This window comes from Lepidochelys kempii, chromosome 11 (assembly GCF_965140265.1).
Source record: "Lepidochelys kempii isolate rLepKem1 chromosome 11, rLepKem1.hap2, whole genome shotgun sequence".
NCBI lineage: Eukaryota > Metazoa > Chordata > Testudines > Cheloniidae > Lepidochelys > Lepidochelys kempii.
Genome location: NC_133266.1, coordinates 20,234,385 through 20,250,961, shown reverse-complemented (window position 1 = coordinate 20,250,961; position 16,577 = coordinate 20,234,385). Strand labels below are relative to the sequence as shown.

At 36.0% G+C, this 16,577-nt stretch overlaps 1 protein-coding gene across 3 annotated transcripts in view; it reads right to left on the bottom strand.

Moving 5' to 3' along the window:
* The window catches only part of SPOPL (speckle type BTB/POZ protein like), a 62,396-nt gene that overhangs the window by 25,660 nt on the left and 20,159 nt on the right, over nucleotides 1–16,577 (bottom strand). For all 3 annotated transcript variants that reach the window (XM_073305374.1, XM_073305372.1, XM_073305373.1), the window contains exons 2-5: nucleotides 7,853–7,989; nucleotides 7,543–7,664; nucleotides 7,115–7,266; nucleotides 2,925–3,052 (exon numbers count right to left, since the gene is read on the bottom strand). In XM_073305374.1, coding sequence (XP_073161475.1) covers nucleotides 2,925–3,052; nucleotides 7,115–7,266; nucleotides 7,543–7,664; nucleotides 7,853–7,930 — 480 coding nt within the window. In that variant the 5' untranslated portion in view covers nucleotides 7,931–7,989. The remainder of the gene's footprint in view (nucleotides 1–2,924; nucleotides 3,053–7,114; nucleotides 7,267–7,542; nucleotides 7,665–7,852; nucleotides 7,990–16,577) is intronic.

The window sequence follows — 16,577 nt, the reverse complement described above, 5'->3', positions numbered from 1 at the left end:
CAGCAGGCAGGTTTGTGGGGTTCTAGCCAGGGAAGGAAGTGCTGGGAACGTGCCTTCTCTGGCTGCAGATTTGTAAAGGGAAATCATGCTTTACCAAAGCCATGTTGACACTTCCCCAACATATTGTGTTTAGCTAGGTGCCTGATAATTCTGTTCTTTACTATAGTTCCAACCAATTTGCCAGATATTGAAGTTATGCTTACTGGCCTTTAATTGCCAGGATCACCTCTAGAGCCTTTTTATTTTTTTAAAACAAAAAAATCAGCATTAGCTATCATCCAGTAATTTGGTACAGAGGCTGATTTAAGTGATAGGTTACATACCACAGTTAGCAGTTCTGCAATTTCATACTTGAGCTCCTTCAGAACTCTTGGGGGAATACCTTCTGACTTAATAACTGTTAAATTTATCAATTTGTTCCAAAACCCATTCTATTGACATCTCAATCTGGGACAGTTCCTCAGATTTGTCACCTCTCCCTGTGCGGTGGGAGGGGAGGTTGTGGGAGGCAGCAACAGGGGATCATGAGGGCCCATTGAGCCATGCAATATACTTGTCCCTGTGAGCTAGAGTGGGAGGCTGTGGGGAGGGCAACAGTGGGGAGAGAAACCATGTAGCTCGGCAGGCCCCAAAACACCCTTGCCTCCCTGAGGAAAGCCCTAGTACCTACACCGCAGCCTCCCTCCCCAATGCTGCTCTGCCCACAGCTTCCCCACCCAGCCACAGCACCAAGACTCCAGCAGGGGATGCGGGTTACCCAGCCCCTTAGTTCCTGTATGGTCACCAGGTGGAGGCAGGTTTGCAGGGCTGCAGTCAGGGAAGGAAGCACTGGGATGTGCCAAGCACTGGCACGTCTTTCCTTGACTGTAGCCCTGCTAATCTACCTAGGGCCAGGGGCTTCCTTCCCCCGAAAAAGTTCTCAATATATGGCATGCCATTTCCAATATCCAAATCCCACTAACATCAAAGTGAAAGGGATGGGATTGGTTCCTGGCAAAACATTGCTATTTACCAGAAGTTGTCAATATCAGGATTGCTACAAAGCAGCTTCCACAGTATAACATTATAATTTAAAAAAGCAGTAATTACTGATTTTTGGCTAGGAACTGTCTCCAGACCTGTGTATAAGTGATGTAAAAACAGGGATTCAGAATTAAAGCTGAAAAAATATTGTCATTTGTAGGTGGGTTCCTTTGTCATAGTGCCTCAAAACTGTGTAAAGTCTTTCACATAGCAGCCTAAAAGCTACAACAGAATAGTGGAATAAGTGCAGTTTAAGCAGGATTTCAACCTTAATTATATAGCCTTTGCTTGGGTGTTAAGCCAGAAGTTATTTTAACAAATTTATTGTAAACTACTAAATATAATGCTTCTTTCTGCCTTTAGAGGCAGAATATCTCTAACACTTAATATTAGCCAATGATATTTTGAAAATACAGAGAATTTTAATAGGAAAGAAATATTTGTTTTGAGATTGAATATGTTTGAATTAATTAGTAGGAATACTAATTTCTTAATAGAATAGATAAGTCTCCTATGTTCAAAATTATATATGTATTTTATCTTTAAACTTATGTAGTGCAAGTCATTTTCAAACATAAATGCTATCAGGTAAAGCTAGTTTGGTGTAAATTATTTGATGCTGGGCAGGTTTTAAAAAGAGCTCATGAGCATCCTCGCATAACCATCAAGTATTTTCTACATTTGCTTTTATCAACCAAATAATTGTATTCAGAATAAATTCATCATGCAACTAATTTAACTAGTTTGTCTAAGTGAAAATAAGATGCACTATATTTGCACCATCTTGTCTCAGGGGCCACATTTCAATTATTCTTCCTACACAGCATAATGACATATAATTAAGTTGTAATCTTGCCAAGACAATTTTACACATTTCCTGTAAATACGCAGATCAAAGCAAACTTATTAGCAGTTAAAGCATCTATCATCCCCCTAAGCCACTAATCAGTCCATGGCAGCAGTGATAACCTGCCAATGTCTATTTAATACCAGATGCACTAAGATCACAACTGTTCTCTGGGTTCCATTTTTAAAAAGTCATAAGCTGTCTTACTGGATTTTAGTATGACCGTTTAGGTTACTGGCATGATTTATTATGATTTACATTTTATTTCCTCATATATTTCTCCATGAGGCTAAAATTAACTCCATGATATACACTAAGTATACAGGTATTTATTCTGTTCTGCTTTAAGTAACCTGCATGTTTGTTCACACTGTAGGGTTATAAAGGTAATAAGTTATACAACTAGCCTTCAGGCTAAAATCCAAAATATAAGTCAGAGCAGTACACCTACAGTAGTTTGATTTTAAGAATTTAAATATATCAATTTTTAAATTCCCTCTCATGAGCAGAAGTTGCTGTAGGAATCTTGCCACTGGCTGAGAAATTAAGACAGCTATTTATTAAAGAACTGATGTCCATTTTACTTGAGAAACTTGCTCACTTGCTAAAATGTACTAGTTATGATTGTAGTATTCTTTCCTATAGACATTTAGCTTATTTTGTAATAGCAGTCTAGGATAAAAATGAATTCCTGAGCTAGTGGAGAACAGTTTGATTGTTCTTCTAAATAGATTTTTACTGAAAAGAGCAACCTCACTATACTTGAGTTTCCATCTATGGGATTTATCAACCACCATTTGTAAAAGAAGCTCTACAGCTCATTCCCTAGTCACTCGGAGAAGTCCAATAGGTTCACTGTCATAAGATCACACCCGTTTTGGTATTTAGTACACACACACATATATCAAGGAAGGAAATACTCAACACACCATATTCACATTATGGTTTTAAACTTGCTAATTTACTATATTTGCAAAAAAGTACATAATTTTATTAAACAGAATCTTTTTGCTTTGATTTTTAAAAGCTATCTTAATTAGTTAAAAACCCATACCTCACAAAATAATGTAAGCTTGTCATCTGGTAACAAACCATTAGCTTCATCAAGTAAAAAATCTCTTCGGATAAATTTTTTAAAACCCCAATCCTTGCCTTGCACAAATCGATATGCTCTTTGGCTTTCTGGTAAAAGACAAAAGAAACAGAATAGGTATGCTCAAGCAAAACATTTTGTTAAACAGAAAGATATGGGGTAACTGAGCTTAAAAAAAAACAATACTGAGAAAGCTTAACAGTTAAACTGACTTTAGTTAAATCAATTTAACAAACTTCATATATTGTGTCATTTCTTAGAAAATCCTAAACAATATTTACTTTGTTTTTAAAAGACTTGTCCAGAATAATTTTCTCTATATTGTTCTCTAGAATTGTCTAGGATAATCTTATTTGTACTAAATCAAGGACTATTCATTTAGATATTTCCTCTCTAGCTACAAGCTAATTTGTATAGTCACCCAAGCTGGTTGGGAAAAATTTTTTAACCAGACAACTCTGATTATTCAAAAGCAAAATTGTTTGTGAGAAAGGGTTGGTTCTGATTAATTTTTTGAAAAAAAGTTTTGAAATTGTCAATTTGTTTTGACAAAAAAAAAAACCCCCAAAGTCCTGTTTTTCAGGTCAAAATGACCTCTCTTTAGATATTTTAAAATTATTTTATGATAAAATATAAAACAATAAAAGCAGTTGTTTTGATTTTGATGTCTCAACTGATGTCATTTGAATTTTTTAGATTTTGGTTAATGAGTTTTCAAGATTTCAACTCAGTCCCTTTTGGGTCAGGAAATTTTTTCAAAATCTATTAATAAAAAACTAGGTCGGAGGAAGAGATGTACTAGTTCTAAAATCCTGAAGGACACCGTGACCAGAACAATCATATCACAATTGTCCCTTCTGGACTTACAGTCTAGGAGTTCTATTCAGTAACTACAGAAAATACTCCCTTTCTTTAGTAAATCAGTTAGTTTTAAATGCAAAATGTATTTTAATAAACTTTTTCTTGTATATCCAGCACATTTTAAAATAGCTTTATTTAACTAAAAGATTTTAAAATGCTGTTCTTGTGCATTTCAATGAATTTTCATACAAAGAGAGCTTGAACCATTCACCATAATAAAAAAATGTAAATATCAAAAATCTAAATGAGTATGTCAAGCTATAAAATTGCCTAAATAAGTTTATATAAATATCATATATCCTCCTGGTTAGCAAAAAGTACCAAGTTTAGTGTAATGGCTACATTTAGTCTAAGTCAACCATGTTTTAATGGATATCAACCAATGAAACTCACCCTCTCTTTAGGGAAATACAAAGAAATACAGATGAAAAATAAGATTAAAGTCATTTAAATCAAGGTTTGCTGCTTGCTGATTAAATAATTTAAATCAATAATGTTATATTGCTTTGATTAGAGTCAATCCACTCAACTTTAAGGCATCTAGGGGCATGTTTTTGATTCTTCTTGACCAACATCTCAAAACGCATAACACTGTAAAACTTCAATCACAAAATAACTTCCAGAAAAAGGAAACAAAACAATGGGTGTTCAAATTCACTATCTCTAGAATTAGCCTAGCAATAACCTCCACCTTCATGTGTTAAAATTAGAAAGCTATCTAGAAAAAAGCAGCAACCAAAATTAAACTGAAAACAACAGTTTGTTAGGGGTTTACAATACCAGAGAAGTGAAGCAACATGAAAATAGTTACTACACTAGAATTTAAACAATTAAAAGGATCAGTCTTTATCCATTCCACACACAACTCCCTTCACATCAAGGAGAACTGTGGACAGAGCTCTGCATCTTTAGTCAACATCCTAGAGCTTGGATAGCCATCCTTTTGTGTTGTATTTAAGTCTAAATAAAAATAAAGCAGCTCCAGATTCAGGAGTCAATAGGAACCTAAATAAAATAATTGGAAAGGCAATGAAAATAAGATTCAAGAGTACAGGTATTCAACCATAGGGCCCAAAAGTGACTCAAAACTTAAGAGTTGCCACTACAAAAACTGCAAGGTGTGATGTTTGCTTATTTGTGATTTCTGATTTTCAAACTAGAGTAAACAACCCAAAACACTGGTTTCAGCATTTCTTGCTAGTCAGTGTTTAAAATAAAAAATGAATGAAAAAGTAATAGCTCTCTCACAATATACGATCCCTCTTCACGTCTTATATGAAATGGACATGTATATTAGACATCATGCACCACACCTTTAATTAATTGCATGAATGGATAGGGAGATTGTATTAAACTAAATAAAGGATGTTTTCCTGTCAACACATACAGGAGTAAACGAGAAGGCTTAAAGGGATGGAATATGTTGTTTCCATCTATGGTAGACAGGAGAGGAAGAACTAATTTTGGCAGACATAGAATTTGCATATTATAATGTTAGCCCAAGACACATCTGTACAGGATTCTATATTGTATTATTTGGGACCTGTGTTCTGTTTATGGAAATAATTTAAGTAATGCACATAGGTGTAGTTATGTAAAGGGAGAAATTACAGGCGGTATACCCTGAGGAGTCTGGGTCATCCTGAGATAGAAAGCAATAAGGACCCAAAAACTCAAGGAAGCCCAGTGGTTCCTATGGTGTGCTCTGAATTTCCCATCCAGAGATCTGCCAACTTGTGCAGGCATCATTTTGAGTGTCTGAACATTTAAACAGTTAACTAACTGCATTGCTGTACAGTCTCATCATATTTGGTGTTTTTCTTAAGCACTCCAGCCCCTTGAATCATGTAGTTACAGGAGAATCTGAAATGTCATGTTAAAAAAAAAAGTTTCTAGACCTCATCCTGTGAGAGAAAAATTTGAAAACATGAAACCAAAGGCTCAAAAGCAAGAAGGCATATGTCAAGGTTCCTTCCCCACTCTGAACTCTAGGATACAGATGCGGGGACCTGCATGAAACCCCCCCTAAGCTTATTTTTACCAGCTTAGGTTAAAACTTCCCCAAGGTACAAACTATTTTACCTTTTGCCCCTGGACTTTATTGCTGCCACCACCAAGCGTCTAACAAATATATAACAGGGAAAGAGCCCGCTTGGAAACGTCTTTCCCCCCAAAATCCTCCCAAACCCGACACCTCCTTTCCTGGGGAAGGCTTGATAAAAATCCTCACCAATTTGCATAGGTGAACGCAGACCCAAACCCTTGGATCTTAAGAACATGAAAAAGCAATCAGGTTCTTAAAAGATCAGAAAAAAGTAAAAGAATCACCTCTGTAAAATCAGGAAGGTAAATACCTTACAGGGTAATCAGATTCAAAACACAGAGAATCCCTTTAGGCAAAACCTTAAGTTACAAAAAGACACAAAAACAGGAACATACATTCCATTCAGCACAACTTATTTTATCAGCCATTTAAACAAAACAGAATCTAACGCATATCTAACTAGATTGCTTATTAGCCCTTTACAGGAGTTCTGACCTGCATTCCTGCTCTGGTCCCCGCAAAAGCAACACACAGACAGAGAGAACCTTTGTTTCTCCCCCCCCCTCCAGCTTTGAAAGTATCTTGTCTCCTCATCAGTCATTTTGGTCAGGTGCCATCGAAGTTGTCTTAGCTTCTTAAGCCTTTACAGGTGAAAGGGTTTTTCCTCTGGCCAGGAAGGATTTAAAGGTGTTTACCCTTCCCTTTATTTTTATGACAGCATACATACAAAGAACCCGAACGTATATATGGATATATATATGGATTGACTGTACTGCAAACTGGGAAGAAGTAGATCAAAGTTTAGAGTTTTTACACATGTGTAAAGAGATGTCAATAAAAAGTATTTCAACTTAACGTAATTAATATGGCAATCAATCAGCAAGTATCAGCGTATGATCAACAATAAGTAAATAAATCCACTAAAAAATAAGCAAAATTGGGGTAACATAAAACAGAACCCACTGTAAGAGCCAGATAACAGAATAAAGATTGAATCTGAAATGACTATGGTTAGCAATTACAATTTATGAGATTAGCTCAATGTTCATAAAGGTGGAAAATATGAAATAAGATTTTTTTTTTAAATTGAATGAAGATCATATGAGGACCTTAAACATTAGATACTTTAAAGTTTGCCTCAGAGTTAAATCCTCTATTTTAAAAGTAAAAGTAAATTCATTTCAGAGTTTAATTTCATGGGGATTTCCTTAAAATCCTGCATTACACCATTTGTAATTCCACTTACCCATTGCTTTTGTTTCTTCTCTTTTAGCATTCAGAAGGGAAAATTTGAATTTTGCTCTGACTTCACTTTTTGGACAACTGACTAAAAGCAAATATAATGACAGGTAGTCTTTGCTTTCATCATCTAAACCCTTTGGGTTTACTCTCAGGCACCTGAAACAAAATGTAAAGGACTAAATTTTAAATTGGACAGAATAAATTTAGAAACATTTTGATAATACATCATGATGATGTACACCAACAAGTAAATGTTTCCCTTGTATTCCCCTCTCCCTCTATGATTGCTATAACCATGACTTATCCGAAAAACACTAGATACTTAGTATTATAAGCCTTTCAGAATCTTCTCTTGATTCAGTATGTTATTTAACTTTTCAACCCTTTAAGTTAAAAAGATCACAAACAACTGATAAAAAGAAGAGATCTTACCACTTCATTTTGTCATTTGGCCCTGATGAAAATGTAGAACTCTTTAAAACTTCACCCATTTCTTCTCGGCAAAAACTGAAGTTATTAATGGTCCACATGTAGGAAAATTTTACTACTTTCACCTGAACAAAAGATGTAGAAAATTACTTCAAATTGATACTTCAGTTTTTAAATCACTTGTCATATAGGTAACTGCTACCAATGAGAATAGTTCAATTGTCAGCACTGTTCAAATTGTTATCAGAAAAACATTTGCCTAGACTGATCTTGTGAAAAGAAAAACCCAGTCACTGACGTTTGTATAAGTTACCTGTGTGTAACACCAGCTTTCGGCCACAGGTCCACTGGACATCTCTCCAGGTGGTGGAGGGGTGGGGACTCTCGACATTGCCACCTTTATTGCAGATTTACAGTGTCACGGCAGCAGTCCACACTTCAGCAATTTTCCTACAAAAAATAAGATTATTATATTTAATAAAATGGAGTGACCAAAGAATAGTTCAATGGTGGTGGGGGGAGGAAATAAGCCTATTACTACATTTTGGTACCCCAGCTATTGTTTTAACGGTGTAGTTTTGAAATTCCATTCGGTAAATTACTGAAAGTATCAAAAGCAACACCTAGCAGAGAAGGCAATAGTTTGTGTTTAAATCTACATTAGCCCAAAATATTCTTGTTGTGGTTTACTCTTACATCTCAGTATCATGTTTTCTCCAACATACTAGAAGTTGAGACAAACTGGAATATTGTAAAGCATGTTCCTACAATAAAATATATTAGAAAAATTCCCAGCACACAAAGCCTCTTTTAACCAAGTCCCTAACTATCACTGAAACTAGAACGTGACCACCATACTATAGGTTTGATAACCACGGACAGTTTTGTTTCTATAAATACAAAAATTATTTAACTAAATACCACAAACAATATATAAGAATTCACATTTTCTGATAAAAGGGACTTAAATAAGACTACCATATTTTCCCCAGTATTTTATGAATCACACTAAATATGGATTTTTGCCTAACTTTAAGTATATTTTATCACTTTTGTCCCAAAGTCAATTTTTAAAAATTGTTTCAGTATGCTTTATATATGAAGCAACATAGCTAACTCTTAATGACAGAAAAAGCATACATATTTGTATTAAAATGGTAATGACTGGCTACAATCCAGATTAAGTTCTGAAATCTTATTTTACTCATGTTTGAGTCTAACAAGTAACTACACACACCTATATTGACAATTATTACACTGAATAAGGAAAAAACACAGTCTTGCAGATGGCACTGAAACAGGAAAAAAAATGCATGAAACTTTCTAAAATGAAAAAACCACCACCAATAAATATTACATTTTCCTTTGCCTCCCTCCATGGCCATTGTTCGCCTGCATTCCTACTAAATTTTAGTTTTGCCGATCCTTTCAACCAAATTAAAAAACACAAATTTGATTAGTTGCACCACTTGGTTAAACATACCAAAATAGCTTTTTTCCTTCTTCTCCTCCCCCCACCTCCAAGGTCTGTCCCCTTCTCTTTCTTCTTCCTACAGCTGTCTTCCTATAACTAAGCTTGTATGTTCTCTCCCAAGCCTCAAAGATACTCTCCTCACTGGTTTCTCCAAGAAGGTACTAGCCTGGAATTCAGAATGAAGTCTGCAGAAACTGAACCCTTCTCTACTACTTGGGAGCCACAAAAGCCAGAGGGCTCTGCATTTCCCCAGCAAGACCCAGCCTGAGATATCATAGAGAACCCCAGCAGGTTTGGTACAGAGATGGACTAGGGGGAGGGAGCTGGGCCAAAAGGCCTCTTACCACACTCTATGGTGGTGGCAGGTAGTCCATGCTGCATTGGCAGCCTGAGGGGAGACAGCGAGTGAGCAGTCAAGAGCATGGCTGCTGTTGCAGGCTCTATGGACTTATTATGAGCATGGTCCTCCCAGAGGCACACTGGCAGCACTCCTTCCATGGTGATGAGGAGAAGGAGCTGCTTGTCCTGGAGCCAGTTTTTCCCAATTCTGCCCAAGAGCAAAGAACTGGGTGACACGACTGAGACTGGGCTGTGAGGAGGAACTATGTCCTGTCCATAGAGCAGGCTGAGCTCCATTAAAGAGAGAGAGAGATTTTCTTTTTGCCTCTGGCCTTTTCCAGCCTAGTTCATTCCCTGAAGGGGCACCAGCTGCTGGAAATGCCTGAAAAGGGGAAGCAGTGCTGAGGAGACAGTCTTCCTTAAACACAAATGCTATCTTTGGGCACAACTAGGAATTAGATGGACAAATGTTTACCAAACTGTTAGAAATTTGAACAAAGTTTGGAATTTCCCCTCAGAAAAATTTCACAACAACAAGGTCTGGCTAGATCACCACAGGAGGTTGGTAAGACAGGGAAGAGGACATTCCACTCCCGCCAGCGGCAGATAGATCTGTCCTGTCCTCAAGCCAAAATCAGGCTGATGTACCCATTGTAACAGATCGGTGGACCTTTGAATGATTTCTTTCCTCTCAGCCTTAGCAATTTTCCTTAGCTGTGCTCTCTGACAAACTCTGGTCAAATAGTTACTCTGCTTCTAGAGCCAGAAATTTTTCCTTCACCACACAGAGGACAAGTGGTGGTAGAATCTTCATCCCCTTCACATTCTCCTAAGACCCCTGGCCTTGGTTTAATTTTCTCAGCCAGCAGTGCCATCAACAGAAGCCCCCCATACTACCCCACCCCCATCATCCTTTGCCACAGAGACAAAGCAGCTTTCCTATGTAATCCACTATAGGAAACTGGAGCCCCAGTATAATGGGGTGGAATATCTTCCACAAACACTCCTAGAATTTAAGATTCCAGGAAACATGTTGTTACCACCATGCCACCATGAGAGGAAAGTCAAAGTGCATTACATGCATATTCTTTGATCCAGTAACTAGCTTCCTGCCTGCATCAGTCTTGATTCAACAGTTTTAACCTCAAAAGCAGCAAAAAGTAAATGCTGCCGTGCTTTCCTGCAGCAACATAATCTTCACCTCCCTATCACAAAGCCAGACTTTCAGTTAACTTTTTCCAAATCAATGTGTTAATGAGATTTTTTTTTTTTTAAGTTGTACATGCAGCATACAATCTCAATTTTACTGCAGTACATATTTACTTGGGTTTTCCTCGGCTGCTGGTTGTAGCTCAGCTATCAGAGGATCATCTATGTCTGTCACTCATTTTAGATACTTTTTAACTCTCAAAACAAGTCTAGTTAGCATTTATAGGAGTCTAAAACCTAAAGTATCAGATGTAAATACCTTAAAAAGAGTCACAGCACACGTGAAATTTTTATGGGAAAGAGTTTTATTATACATAGTTCTAAATGTGATTACATGCTAGACCTTCTAAAGTTGTATTGCAATAGTATAACGTTTTAAAATAGATGTATGGATACCTATTTAAATAATGGGCCTCCAATAATTTATCCTTTAACTACACCTCTACCCTGATATAACATGATCCAATATAACGCGGGTTCGCATACAACTCGGTAAAGCTCCGACATGCTGCTCTGAGCAGCGTGTTAAGGGTGCTGGGCCAGGGCCAAGGGGTTGGATAAGAGGCAGAGGGTCTCGGGGGCAGTCAGGGGCTCCCCCCACAGAGTCTGGGACGCAGAAGCTCTGGGGGGGCACTTTTGGGGGGTCCCACAGTCCCAGAGTGGCCTGGGGGATTAGTGTGGGGCCAGGAGCAGCCCGCGTTATATTGGGGTAGAGGTGTATTCAGATCGTACGCCACTCCTAAGCACAGGATAAAGCTTACTGAATACCTATGATTTGAAGTTTACTTACGTTTTCTACTCAAAAGTTAAGCAGTGAAGAATGATTTAGGAAGCCTGCTGAGGACCACACCTGTTATGCTGTAAGATCTGTTCCAACACTCAGTGCAAAAAAATGTAGTCAATGAAAACTTACTCTATTCTAAATAAATTTTGAAGTATTTCATATCAGACCATTCCATCTTAAAGAAAAATGCTTCAGTTAAAGAAAATACACTTATACTCATAGCACCATTTTGCAATGTAGATTGCTAATGCTCAGTTCACTATCTTTGATAGCCTTTTCTCTGCCTAAGTTTCTTCAGTGGGCTGCAAACCCTGTTCTCCCATTCCACCATCATACAATTAAAACTATACTATTGGCAATTCTTACGTGTCTTCCGTAGTAAATGAATGAACAGACTCTGGAACAAATATCTGTGTGTAAGTTATAAAAAGCTTCTGGTCTGAAACCACTTGGGTGTGTCTCTCACCTATCAATACAACTAATATTTTAATTGCTTTTAGCTACTAATATTGACCTTAAGTATAGTGCTTCCATACTTTAGCTGTAGGAATAGTACAGTGAGAATAAATTTCCTTTTTTTTAATCTAAAAAAACCAATATAGAAAAGATTAGATAAATATTTAGCCAAAGGAAACAATGCCATTTTCCCAGACACTTTGAATGACTGTGGATTTAAATCAAAGCTATTTAAATTACCAATTTTAATTATGATTTAAAGTAGCGAGCAGGAAAGCATGATTTTAATCGAGTTTTTGCATTTGTACTTTTGAGTTATTTTCCTAAAGACAGGTATATTCTCATTGGTTGGTAAGCATTAAAATATCTGATTTGCACATTTAACACTAAATTTGGAGCTTCTTCTTGCTAACCAGGAGTATATACTCTATCAGTACACATTTCTTTAAGCAATTATATAGCTTAACTATTTACTAGATGGTAATTAATTTTTTTACTTGTGATTAGTGTCAAGCTGTGTTTGGATGAAAATTCAAATACAATTAAAAATGCACAATGCTTTTTATTTACTAAAACTATCTTAAATGTGCTAGATACGGAAGAAGAAAAGTTTATCAAAACATGTTTTGCATTTAAAATTGAATTTATTAAACAAAGGAAATTTATAATTAATTAACTGAACTGATTGTTTCCAGTCACTATTCCCTCAAGATTTTGGAACAAGCACACCTCATCCTCTTGCATCTAGTTTTTATTCAGATTGAAAGATGAAAACAAAAACTTTCCTGCTTTTTCAGCTACTAATTAGTTTCTTAATTTTGAATGAAATGAAGTAATAGAATAAATGGGAATGAAGAAAATCTTCTCTTCTGGTACCTGCAGAAGAAGCTAATGCAATCAAAAGCTGGTTTACCAGTTCAAACAACTCCATTTTCAGGTGCTTAAGCTCCAGACATCCACCAGTTCAGTGGTTTGACTCTCTTTGAAACTTGGCAGTAAACATGTACTGCTTAATTTTTATTTAATTTAAATGACTAATAGATAATACATTAAGGCCCTAACATAGGTCAGCTTTTTCAAATTTAATTTTAAGTAGTTTTTTTAAATGAACCTGGTTTTAGTTTAAATCAAAAATATTCAATTTAAGTAACACAAAATTTTTATTTAAAAATAACTGATTTTTATCCACACTGATTTGAATACATAGACAACCGTCAACTAATAACCAGAGCGATTCTTCTTTACATTAGCCTGGAAGCCTACCGAAATACAACAGGAGCAGTAACTTGGCAAGAGAAATTACCTAAAATAATACTGTAATATGCAATATTGTCTTTAGTCAACTGAGTCCCCAAGATAAGAGTCTTTAGATCTTAGTAACAATATTACCAATTGCAGTAAGAAAATATTAAGGAAAAGACTAATAATAAAAACAAAAGTACTGGCAACAGATATTAAATGTGTATTTTACAACATGTTTGAGTTGTCATAATATTTTTCTGCATTTAGATGCACTGAACATGCTTCAACTATCATCCTAAAGAAGCTGACAAACAAGTTAACCTTTTGTAGTTTAGATCTACCCAAATTTTGTCTGACAGAAATTTTAAAAATGCAGACTATTTCTCAAAGGTCAGCTAGTGTATATGAATCAATTCTAGTAATGCCTGCTTTCATTTCTATTACATATATAAATTTAGAAAGCAGATATGAAGTGGACTCCAATGTGCATGTTTACATGGATGAACATTTGATTTGTTAATCTGAAGTCAACACAATCCCCTCCCAAACAATGAAGTGAGTTTGCAAAGTAATTCAAATGAACGTGGTCTAGCTCCAGTGATACCATTCCAATCCCCATAATCAAAGCAGTTTCGCTGGATTTTAATTTATTCGTTTCCTGTGACGGGAATCAATGCAATAAATTTTTGACATTTACTATTTGGGAGAAGGAAGTATTAAGTTTTCAAATACCTGATTATTTAAAATCTCATTGACTCCCAATCCTGGGCTAAAGCACAGTGCAAAAACCCAACTCAGGATGAAGGATGTATCACAGTATCAAACCAGCACATAGCAAACCCAGAATGAGGGGCATGCAAAACTGTCTTAAATGTCCTCTTTCCCTTAATCACAGCGGCGTGCATGCAGGAGCAGTGTACCAGCTGTCATTAGATATAGGTCTCTTACACTAGGGCAATATACCTATGGCTGGTTAAAATGGGTTTAGCGTCACTTTATCAGGGCAATCTTCTTCCTCCCCAAATCCTACAGATATTTAAAAAAAAAAAATCCTCAGTCACGAGAAGTGTTATTTACTACGTTGTTCTGTCAAAATATTAGTCTCGTAAACTGACCATTTTGTTCTTTGAAATAGTTAATAAACCGTTATTGAAAAGAAAGTCTGAATTTGAGGACAAGACAAGACAGTCAAAAAGCTAATTAAAAGGAACAATCTGTTACCCTTATCCAGACTTCTGTCTGTAAATAACTACATTACATGATAAAAATAATATAATCATTACATCTAATTACAAAGATTAAGTACACTTTTGTTCCCAAGGTCAAACTGCATTCCCTGTATACCAAACTATGTGAGACTAAATTTCCTACTGGAGGATGCACAGCATTCACTCAATATGTATCTGCAAAGTAAAGGCTATGCAATTTGCCAATCTGTCCATTTGTTCCTTAGAAGAGGATGTTGAAAGTAACAGATAATTCTGAAAAGTGCATACAAAATAGCATTTACCTAACATTTACTAATTCTTATCACATCCACTACTCTGGCACTGGTATCTAAGCACCTAATATATGCTAATTCAATTACTGTACTTAAACTACTAAGCATTTTTTGTTAGATATGTTACTTTTCCATGCAGTTAGAAATATTCTGTGGCCAAGTATATCTTTAAATTAGATGTTTATACCTTAGAACTATTAGAAATATAAAGTCTTGCTTTCTTTATTTTTTTTGGAGGACTTGTTGGATAACTTGTATGAGGAGCAAGAGTGTCAGCTTCTTAAAAGGAGATTCTCTCTTAAGCACTTTAAAACAGATGTTGACAAGGACAATTTTCCAGTCTCTGTTTCTACATCACTCAAGTCCCACTCTCTCTCTTACCTACTTTTGCCTCCTTTCCATCATTGTAGTTTCTTTTTTGGTAGATTTAGAGCTACAGACTCCATACCACTCTGAACACCCAGATGTGTCCAATGACCCAGATCCTGATCAGAGCACCCACTGAAGCAGCAAGAAATTGACAAGATGGTTCACTTTCACTTCTGCTCTAAAATCAAAGCAGCAGAGCATGAGTTTTGTTAAATTTCTATGCACTTTAACAGTGAAACTGCTTTAGTCAAGACCCAGGTTATCCAGCAAAACCGTACAATAGCCTGATCTTCAATTTGTTGGTCTTACATGCAATATAACTCTTCATCTAAGTCACCTATCCTAGCTGTCTGTTGTCCAAGAAATAGGATTTTTTCAAGTCTGACTACACCAAGGGTAGTACAAATAGGGGAAAGCGAGCAAGTTCACATCAAGTTTTTGTACCTTTGGAAAACTGCCATTTCTGGACAATAAGCATATGAATAGTTAATCAAAAGGGTTACCAGAAACTGAGTGGGGCATATTAATCTAAAGACTCTTCGCATTGGAATCAGAAATACACACAGGAGTTTTAAAACCACCCCACAACTACATTTACCCTCCTTTTCAAACCAACAGTTTACAGTCATTATTTTAGTGACACTGAATGTGTATTATACCCATTAATACAAGAAGCTTTAAGCATGTGAATTTACTATAACAATTATATTCCATTTCTAATCCAGTATATTTCTAGCCTTAATATGAAGTTAGATCAAAAACAGCAGAACTGTTAATCGAGATGCAGTTCATTACAACTGGTTGATCGTAAGTTTCCCCTTTTATAAAATGTCATCTTCTCCATGTCTCTCTTTGCTACTAGTAAAACAAATGAACTTACATTTTGGGGGGTTTAAACTCACAATAACTCAGTTTTATGCTCCATAACATGCATTGGAGAATGAGGTCATCTATCCACTGAAGTCAATGACAATGAAAGGTGGGGAGGAGCCAGATAAAAATTCTCAGCTCTAAATAAATTATACTATAGCTATAGTGAGGGATTGCTAGAGGACAGGGAAAAATTACCACTTTCCTCCAACCATGCATGCATTTCAAATAAAGACAGGAAATCCAATATCCTAGTTATCTTAACCTATCTTATCAGTTCTTATTTTCCAATTATCATTTGTGCTGTCCCCTGAACTTTCTCTAATTTTTGTTATTTTTGAGGTGATCAAAACTAGATGCTGTACTTAGTGAATTTCCCTCAGTTGCTGCAAAAAGTATGGTAGTATCCTTTCTTGGTTCACATATATTCCGATTAGCAAAACTCAGAATTATCCTTGCATCAATTATTTCATAACACGATCGATAAAAATTCAATTAAAAATTAGTTTTATTTAAATTCAATATAGAAAAATACACCAATTTAAAATTAAATTTGAAATTGACAGCCGATGTTAAGGTCTAAGCTTATTATAATCATTTAAATGAAATACAAAAAATATTAAGCAGTACATGTTCAGTACCAATTTTTAAAGAAAGTCACTGGCTATGCAATGGGAATCAGAGTTTGCTGAAGTGCTAAACCAGCTTCTGACTGCAGTAGTGTCTTCTGCAAGTGCACAGAGAATAATCTTCTTCAGTTCAGTTTATTCAACTAGTTCAGTTCAATGGCTACT